At 36.1% G+C, this 10231-nt stretch overlaps 1 protein-coding gene across 3 annotated transcripts in view; it reads right to left on the bottom strand.

The window, feature by feature from the left end:
- Positions 1-2737: 2737 nt before the first annotated feature.
- GONST1 (golgi nucleotide sugar transporter 1) overlaps positions 2738-10231 on the bottom strand; it is a 33780-nt gene continuing 26286 nt past the window's right edge. For all 3 annotated transcript variants that reach the window (XM_010272086.3, XM_010272087.3, XM_088887679.1), the window contains 4 exons: positions 6648-6802; positions 4677-4793; positions 3360-3457; positions 2738-3284 (listed from right to left, as the gene is read on the bottom strand). In XM_010272086.3, the coding sequence (XP_010270388.1) occupies positions 3226-3284; positions 3360-3457; positions 4677-4793; positions 6648-6802 (429 nt within the window). In that variant the 3' untranslated portion in view covers positions 2738-3225. The remainder of the gene's footprint in view (positions 3285-3359; positions 3458-4676; positions 4794-6647; positions 6803-10231) is intronic.

Genomic DNA, 10231 nt, shown 5'->3' with positions numbered 1-10231 from the left:
GAATTTTGATAAATTCCACACGATTGGTTAACATGTTTATGATACTGGTTGATTGGTCGCAAAGTTTTTGGATATCATGTCTTCCCGATATCAAAGACAAAGAACTTTGAATGAATCCCCATGAATTTTGATGAATAGCAACTGAATGGTTGCTACTTTCACGATGTCCGGTTGACTGGTTTTCAGTTTTTCAGGCATCATGCCTATAGTCGGTCTCTTTTAATATAAACACAAGTTCCAAAATTAAATTGCAAATAGGAGTCTTGCACTGCCTTGACAAAGTGTCAAGCTCACCAAAATCTACATATGCAAACAAGGTAGCATCCTCATATTGCCTGGTAGACAAGGTGGACACCTAGATAATGTAATTCTTTCTATGACTCTCCAATTAATGCAGTTAATTTAAATAATATTCCCTCCAATAGTATTATTAGATTTAATAATTAAATAGTTTTAATATCAAAACATATTTAAAACATTATTTATAATTTACATTTTTTATTTATTTTAAGTAAATTTATTTTTCAAAAAATATTGTTCTCTAAAAAAACTTTGGGGATTCAGGTTCTCACGGGGAACTCATCCCCCATCAGGGATCGAGGATGGAGGACAAATTTTATCCCCAAGAGGGACTGGGGATGGGGATGGGGGTTAATTTCAGAATTGGGGTCGGGGATGTGGAATATGATCCCCGCCCTAAACCCGCCCCATTGCCATTCCTATTTAAAACTTAACTACTAGAGTGCACCAGTTGCCAAAGATTTGAGCCCATGCCTTGCAACGTGAAGGACAAGTATCTAACCATTACACTACATCACTGATATTAATTATAGTTGAGCCTTGAATTTAGTTTTACCGACTTACTTGATTTAAGTGCCAATAGTTTAACAATGGATATGGCATTACATAGAATGTACTAACGGAATAGTATTCATGTAGCCAACCACGTATACTTGCGATAAGGCTTGGATGATGATGATGAACCTTGAATCTAGTTTTATTGATATATTTATTGTGATTTATGTGAGTTTTCATAGTATATCCATGAGTATCTTGATTTTTTATTTGTATCAATGTTTATCCAAATATGTTTCTTAAAATCACCTTTTCAACACTTAGTATGCTTCCTATACTTTTAAACAGTGATTACAATTTACAAACACAATGGCATCTAGCTCTAAAATTGAAGAGCTTCCATTTGATAGATATGTGTCTTGTAGTGAACATCAGGGGTTGAATGGGGCTCCAAATTGAGATCTTCATTGCCATGTACATATTGAAAAGAATGAAAGAAAGAAAAATCAATAAGTAAATAGTTTGTACAGGCAGGTGTGGAAGAGATTAATCCTAGCATTATCGAATGTATGTCATATCTAAGGGAAAAAGTGAAAGAAATGGAAAGGAAAAATTCAACAGTTAAATATCATAAAATCCACAAAAATAAAACATCTTAAGGCTCAGTATGGTAAGAGTGCAAATACAAATATAGGGTGTAAAACCTTGTATTTTGAATGTATTTTCACCCTACATATTTGCCTTTGTACTCTTTTCAATCTTAGCCTAATGAAACAAAAACAAAGCAGCACCATCTGGTTTGAAAAGAAGTTGGTTCTTAAAACAAAAATAGAAAACATGTTAATGGCTGAATATATGTCCTTTGTAAAGTGAAATCAAAAACATGTTCTTAAATTTCTGGTTTAAAGAACCTGTTTTCATCTAGTCATGTGGTATCATAGTCCATAATCATATAATTTCTTTGCTACAAAATTTGTTTTGTTAAAAAAAAAACATCGTTTTGTTGGCTTTAAAAACACGAATCGTTTTTTAAGCAAAATCAATTTGTTTTTTTTCCCATAAACAGAAAGTATACATGGTCCTCTCTACAATATTCACATCCCTTAAGGACCCCCAAAAAAGTCTATTCTCAAAAAAGATGAAAACAAATCTTCTCTAAAACATTTGACGTATCCAGGCTTTTGATCATTTCTACTGGGGTATGTGGCATTAATCATCCCCTCCTCTGAATTTGCCTTGTGAACTGTGATCAAATAATATCCCATTCCTCTCAAGACAAATGGTCCACAGGACTGCTAAATGCACAACTGCCCACAACCTTTCCCTTTATTGGAAAGACCTTGAATTTGCCAACTTGCTAAGAGCCTCAGAGATCCTTGACTGAAGCTGCACAGCACCAGAAGACAGGGATGACCTTGTAAATATGAAGCCAAAATCTGGAGGAGAAATTGCGAAAAAGGAGTAGATGTCTAGAGACTCTAGGATTCAGTCTCAACTCTCAACATTACAAAGTGGGCATAGAAGGTTAGGCAAGTTTGCTCCTTTCCTAGCAAGTATTTCCTTTGTCATAAACACTTCTCCCAGACTGTCACTCACACAAAAAATTCAGGTTAGATACCTGCCATTTTTGCTTTTTCAGGACAAAAATCCAGTTCAAGAATGTGTTTTTATTTTTCTGGTATGTCAATTTCAAAAACAAATGAGAACAAAAACATGGACACCCGCTAAGAGTTAAATTAGAGAAATAAGACTATAAAAAGCCCATGATACTGCAAATGTAGGAGAATGACAAGATTGAGAATAAAATTATACTTCCCAGTTCTTTATCTTTGAATGCAATGCTCAAGAATCTTCCATGTCTGGAACAACTCATTTGAAAGCCTCAGTTTTTAAGTACGGTGTTATATTTGATTGGGGAATAAATGGTCCGACTCTTTACTACTTTTATCATCTTCTCTGAAATTTTCTTTTGTTCTTAGTCTCAAAACTGTCCTATATTACAGTTAGCACAACACATACACACACACACACACAGGAAAAGCAACCAGCTTAAGCTGGCATTACAAAATTAGTTATTTTTTGTTGCTAATGTGTGTACACTATTATCTTGTACAACTAGCATACAACAGAAAAAAATGCAGCTTTCCTTCGAATCACACTTCCACAAACTGGAGAAAATCATTGGTGGCAAGCCCAATATGAAACAAATAGATAAAACAGAAAGGGTATTCATCCTCCAAGAGTACCCATTCTCCTTTAACGAGTTAACTGCTGAAGAAAATAGCATGCCTAAACTAATAGCATTTTTCTTTTCTTCAGCTAGAGCTTTTTGATTGATTCGTCATGATCAACGTGAAGTTCAACTGGACCTGCACTCTCATGCAGATTATCAAAATGCAGTTTGCCACATAGATCTGTCTCAAATGCATCTCAAGATTGAGATTTTTCCCACATCTTGGCTCTTGCAAAAAATACTCCTGCCAAAAGACCTGTAAAATGAAATTAAATTTTGTGAGCTTTTGGACAGAGAGACAGTATTGGACATTCCAATAGATAGGACTTACCAAAAAGAATGCTTGAAAAATTCTCCAGACTAGTTGGGACACTGAAAAGAAGGATCCCAGCAATAGAAAGAGGTATCTTATTAAGTGACCCCACAAGGCTGCACAAGGGAGGAAACCAGTAACATTGTCAGAATACATTTGATTAAAAATTTACGCTTCAACTGAACCACAATAACCATTACAAATGATATCTGTTTGTCCCATATGGTTAGGATATGGCTTGGACGATCATGATGAAAAATGATATCCGTTTATCTGAATTTGAAGTCAAATTCAATCCAAGGCAAGCTGCATTTGATCTGTTTATAATTGGATCAAATATGGATTCACCCATATTCAATCCAATCTGGCAATGCTTTTTTTGATAGATCAATCCAGCAATACTTAAGCATATACATTTATGTCTATATAAAATTAATATGTATCTATTAGTAAAGTTGGTATCAATGTTGCAGTTTCATTGAAGTCATAGGTTCAAGTCTCCTTGAAGGTATTTTCAAGTCATTTTATTCATAATATACAATATCTAAGTCACTTTTAGTTCATTCCCTTCTCACCTAAATAATAATTTGAACATTTTAGATTAATTTATTTAATGGGGTTCAATATCCAAATTTGATCCAACTCCAATTTAAATCCAACAGAAGATATAATCTGAATCTGAATATTAACAATAAATTTTAGATCTAGAATATCGGCTTTGATCCAATCCCTTTGCATATTGCAGCCCTAAGAATTTGTTATTTCTCTTTCATTGATAATGGATAAATAACTAAACATATTATATACAGAAATAGTTAAAGACTCCGATATGGAGGACCAAAGAAAACCTCCCAGCTACTACATTGCCTCAACCAACATAAAGAACATTGATTCACTAAGAGTTATGTAAAGATGTTTATCTTTTAGAGAAGGTTACTTAAGTTGGAGGTTGTAGCACCTTATCTACAGACCTCCTGACCAACTTGGCACACTGTCCAGAAGAAAACAATGAGTTGAATTGTTATAATCATCCAATGAGGCTGGCTAGTGAGTAGTGACACCAAAAGTTTCTCAGGAAAGACTAATTAAAATGTGAGTTTCATGCTCACTCCCTTACATTTCCTTGATACAGATCTATCTATCATAGAGATGCTTTTACGAGTTGGCATATCCACCATGAAATAACATCCATGAAGTTAACAGAAATTAGAATAAAACAATAACACTAATATCTCTCATAACTTGGTTCAAAATTAATATTCTAATAAATATTACCCTTGAAGCTTGATTGGACATTTCTACAAGTAGATGATGACATTATGATCTGCAGTTTACCTGTATGTTGTAGCCCCTGTTTGATGAAGAAACCACATTGATGTGAAACTGATTGCAAGGCCCAAAAAACCACTTGATGTCATCACCAGCCAGAACATAGGCATCCTTATAAGTGGCCTGCAAGTTCACTTCAGACATACATAAGGCCCAATAAGGAAAATATGAAAGAAAAAAAGAAGAGAAGCCAAATCCAACTGTCAAGACAGGCATCTTAATAGCCAGAGCAATGGCAGTGGCCAAAAGATTATTCAGTATCAGTTCAACCTATGTGTTTCTCAAGATAACACATCCTTTTTTTTGTTATCAGGCACCTTAATTACCATCACATTCTTCTTCAAACTAGCAAAGATAAAGCCTATTTAAGTTGCTGAAATCATTAAACCACTTCAGAAAATGGAACCTTTGAAGGTTTTAATGAGTTTTGCAGCAATGACCTCAACTTACTTCTAATGGGGTTTTTGTGTTTTCAATCAACTTACTCAACAACAAAACTGGTCTAACAGAGAGATACCTAGAAATTTTGAAAACCAACCCATCCTTAGAAGAGTGCAAAAATCAAGTGCATAGCTGTAAATTCTATGCATCACAACAAATTTGAGCAGACCCAAGCTGAAAGGGTGCATCATCAAGGTCATCTTTTTTTTTTTTCTCTCTCTGGGGGGGGGGAGGAGATTAATAGTTATAGGGAATTGGAAGTGTATTGGTAAAGTCACAACAGGAGGAATGATGTGCAACAAGATGAACATATTGGGGAGAATAGTATCCAAATGACACGGGCTAATGTGGATTTCAGTTATCCATATCGCGACAATGGAGAATACCAATGGACTGTCTCTTGGGACATGAAGTTGGTGTTCATGTAGGTAAATAACTGAGGACGTTGGTCACTTATAGTAGAGCTAATTAAGAACCACAAAACTAACTATACAGTAAGTTTTGAGCTAAAATAACAACAGCTTCAGTGGCCAAGGATTCAGTAAACAGTTGACTGCAAATGCACTTAAAATAAGACTACAGATGTCATTTCCTAACAGTTCGTATTAGAGTTGTTTTTTTTATTGGAAATAGTAACTTCATTAAATATTTCAAACTGTGTCAAAATATAACTGTAAACCCCTATTATGAAGTTGACCCAATTTACATACTCACTACAACACTGCCCAAAACATGTTCTCCCTTACAGTCCCTTGTTTTGCTAAGGTATCCACTAGCCTGTTAGCTGACCTTCTCCCTTGCAGTTGTAGTTCTTTCTTTGTACGGTCTTTCCAGTGATCATAGAAGCCTCTAACAGCAACATAACCTACAACTACCAGTACAACTTCTGATGTTGAGTGATTTTGTGACATTAATTCAAAAGTTCAACACCATGATGAAGCATTTTATTTATTTTCTTTTATTTTAGTTAGGTATTTGGGTTCTATTGACACTATTCTTAAAGTTTAACACATCACTAATAAAATAAAATAAAATGATCTAGATGGTTTTTTTGCCCTCAAACCTTCCTAATCACTAATCACAAATAATTTATCTCTTATGAATGTTCTGAAAAGAACTTCTCATATTTCTTGTTGTTTTTAATATTTCGCATATCACTTTTAACCCAGATTTAAAATAAATAGTAACCACTTCTAGTTGTCATTAGTCACTTCCTGAAAGAAAGAAAAGGGAAATACTTGTACACCTACACAAAAATTTCCAATTAGAATTTACAGAATTTATTGCTTTGTTATTCCTCAAAAGGTAAGCTAGATTTATAAGTCAGACTTTACTCAACTTGCATAAAAAAATTAAAAGTGAGGGAGTATTAGATTATACAGCAGCCTGTATACGAATATTAGATTATACAGCTTCCAAAGAGTGGCATTTGTTACTGAAAGAATGGCAAGTTAGAAAAAAGAAGTAATGAAAAGAAATAACTAGTTAAAATTCTTTTAACTAGTTAAAACCTGAAATCAGGATAAAAGAACTCACGTTTTGGAGAGATAATCTACTTCATTAAACACAAAAATCAGCAAAGCTCCCAGGGGCAATGAGAGGATGTTATTCAGCAAGACCATTGAAAACTCATTCAAGTTTCCAGATTTCGTCACTTGCTTTGCTGTATCCATGACCCTCCGTAGTGTTAACTGGAAGGGGAAAATATAAGAAACAATGCAAATCAAATATATATTCATCCAAGTCACAGACAAGTAGAATAAGTACCACCTACCATCATAAGAAAGATTCTGGAAAAGCTCTAAACTGAAGTGCAATAGCATCTCACAATAGATATACACAAGTACACAACAAAATGGATAACAGCCAATTAAACCCAGGACTTTAAATTAACATCCAGAGCTATAATACCAAGCTACTAGAACCAGCATCCAGTATTGGGTATGGCTGCTATGGCTATGTTCCCTAGATATGCCAAACATAATATACCTTGGAAAGAAACCATAAACTCAGTAATGCTTTCACCATTTTGTAACATTATCACCTTTTCTAATAAGTTAATACAAAAGGAAAAAGAAAATTGGGGATCCAAGGACCAAATCTTAGTTTTTACAAATCATATTTTTGTTTTATTATGTAGACTTGAACTTGACTTCTGGGCTTTTTTTGAGTATTACAATACAAAACAACAACAACAACAACAACAACAACAACAACAACAAGCATTGCTCCTTCATGATGTCTTTATCTCTAGGATCCTTCAATATTAATCTTAATTGATCATGCTACCACTTTGGAGTCACCTTCCACTACTGGTCCTCTAGTTGAGGGATTTTCCCATTATTCTTAGATCTTGTAAAACTGCTAACAATTCAGCCCTTGTTGAATCTCCATATCCCAATGTTCCAAGTAAATGTGAGTATTAAACCATCATCTAAACTCCTCCACTCCAGAATTATGAGGATTGCAATTAAATATATTACAACCATCAAAGTTCGACTTGATAAATCAAGTATCAGGCAGGTGGCAACCACTTGATCTCACATCAATCCTGGCTGTAGAGGACCATGCCACATTTTTCCAACAACTAATAATGTCTGTAATAGAGAAAGATGCAAACATGGTCATAGTTTTACCCAATGTGCCACTTTAACAGAATATCTTCAATAAGAGTATCTTTAGTTTGTAACTTGTTTGGGAAAATCCTTCCATTTCTCTCTTCAGTCTTCCCAAACAGTTCATAGCACTATTGTTTACTGCCCTCATACATCTCTCCAATACTTATTATACCTCTCCTCTTGGGTACGGAGAAGATTGATTATTGCCTTACATAAGAATAACTTCCAAAAGCTAGATGCAAATGAACAGGAGATACGTAAATAGAATGAAGATTCCACCACTTACCTTACAAAAGAAACACATGCCAGGTAAAATATACCAGTTTAGTCTCCTCTTTTGGAGATTCTCACAAGTAAATTTTCCCATTAAAAACCTAGTTTTAGGTGGGACAGGCCCTCTCCAAATAGCCTTCATTGAGGGAATGCTGATTGAGAAGAAGGATCCCTAGAAAGCTCCACAAAGAAGGATGCATGAGAGAAAAGACCCAAAGAACAAGAAGACCAAATTCAAATGTTGGGTTTTGAACTATCGAGAATAAAACCATCCAAGGAATTAAAAAAAGTTTTTTTTTATTGGAAACGGTAACTTCATTAATACAAAACTGCCCAGAACATTCTCTCCCTCACAGTCCCTTGTTTAACCAACATGTAAGCTAAACCATTAGCTGATCTCCTTGTCCATTTGAAGCACGCACCACCTATCTTCCTTGTTGTGTTGAGGATTTCCCTTATGGGCTGTCTATAATTCCAGGCTCCCAACTTACTAGATTGCAGCCACTCAATCAACAATTTAGAGTCTCCCTCTATCTCAATTTGGTGTAACCCTAACTGTTTGGCATATCTTACACCTTGAAGCAAGGCCATCACCTTTGCTCTCAATGATTCCCCCACTCCTATTGGTCCTGAAAACATAGCCACAATTCTGCCATTTTCATCTCTTAATATTCCTCCTACACTTGAAGGGCCCGGGTTACCTCTAGAACTCCCATCAAAGTTCAGTTTCACTCTTTGTTGTGTTGGTGGGGACCACAATTCCTGCACAATAGGTTTTATGGAAGTTGTAGATGCCACCACTTCCCAATTCCTATAACTGTCTTCAGCTGAGAAGTCTTTAAACAAATCCAAAGTTTTCAACCATTGAATAGTCATAATGATTATCCTTTCTATAATTTCCTCCTTGGATTTCTCCACTCCTTTAAAGATCCTATTGTTCCTTTCTTCCCAAACTGACCATAAGATAGCTGCTCTTGTGGCTCTCCACATTAATCTTCCACGTCTCTTCGGTTGCCTGAAAAGGCTTGGGTCAAAAAGGCTTGCCACGTCCGGTGGAGTTGTCCATCTGCAACCAAAGATAGAAGAGAACCAAGCCCAAATAAAGTACACAAATGGACAAAAAATTAATGGGTGTGTGATCGTCTCACTAGAGCCCAAGCAATGGCTACAAACATGGGGTGATAGGCATAAATTTGGCCTTTTTCTTTGCAACATATCTAGAGTATTGATTTTTTAGAGAACCACCTCCCAACAAAAAGCCTGAATTTTTGGGGGTATAGGCCGACACCAAATCTCCTTTGGAAGAAAGCTCCTTGTAGGGTTTGATGATTGAATGAGGACATCGAAGGAGGAACAAGTGAACACACCAGATGGGGAAGGTTTCCAAATTCTACTGTCCAAACAAGATTGATCCAAGTAGGTTGACCCTAGAAGGTTTCCAAAATCTACTGTCCCACAAGTGTACCTTCCTTGGTTATTCCCCCACACAGAAGGGTTACTGTTGTTTTGATCCGAAGACTGTCACTCGGTATGTCTCAATGGATGTCACCTTTGATGAGCTTTCTTCCTTTTATGGTTCTTCTCTGGAGAGACATTGTCCAAAGGGGGAGGATTTGTCACAGGTGTTCTCCTTTATCTCCTCGCCCTCTTTTTAATCCTAGGTTGTACCAACAGTAGAGAACCAGAAATGAGCAGATCGTTTTCCCTACAACACATGAGCCTCATGCACTTCCAGTTACAGATGAGACAACAGGTACTGTTACAGCCCCTTTGGAGCCATCCTTCCCAGACCTTGATATCCCCATTGCTATTAGGAAAGGAAAAAGGAAGTGTACTGCACATTGCATTTCCAAACACCTTTCTTATAGTTTGCTCTCTCCTTCATATTTTGCCTACCTTTCTTCTGTTGCTTCTAACCCAATTCCCAGGTCTGTGTCAGAAGCTCTTAGTATTCCAGAATGGAGGGGATGCTATGAGAACAGAAATTGATACCCTACACAAGAATGACACTTGAGAAGTGGTTGATTTGCTTGAAGGGAAGGATCCAATAGGCTGTAAGTGGGTTTTTACTATCAAATATCATGTTGATGGCACCATTGAAAGGTACAAGGCTAGGCTGGTTGCAAAAGGCTATACACAGACATATGGGATTGATTACCTGGAGACCTTTGCCCCTGTTGCCAAGATGACTTCTACTATCTTTGGCTGCACACTCAGATTGGCCACTTT

The sequence above is a fragment of the Nelumbo nucifera genome, chromosome 5 (genome assembly GCF_055504915.1).
Source record: "Nelumbo nucifera cultivar China Antique chromosome 5, China Antique-T2T, whole genome shotgun sequence".
Taxonomy (NCBI): domain Eukaryota; kingdom Viridiplantae; phylum Streptophyta; class Magnoliopsida; order Proteales; family Nelumbonaceae; genus Nelumbo; species Nelumbo nucifera.
The sequence above is the reverse complement of the archived record's forward strand: the minus strand, read 5'-3'. Positions and strand labels throughout refer to the sequence as shown.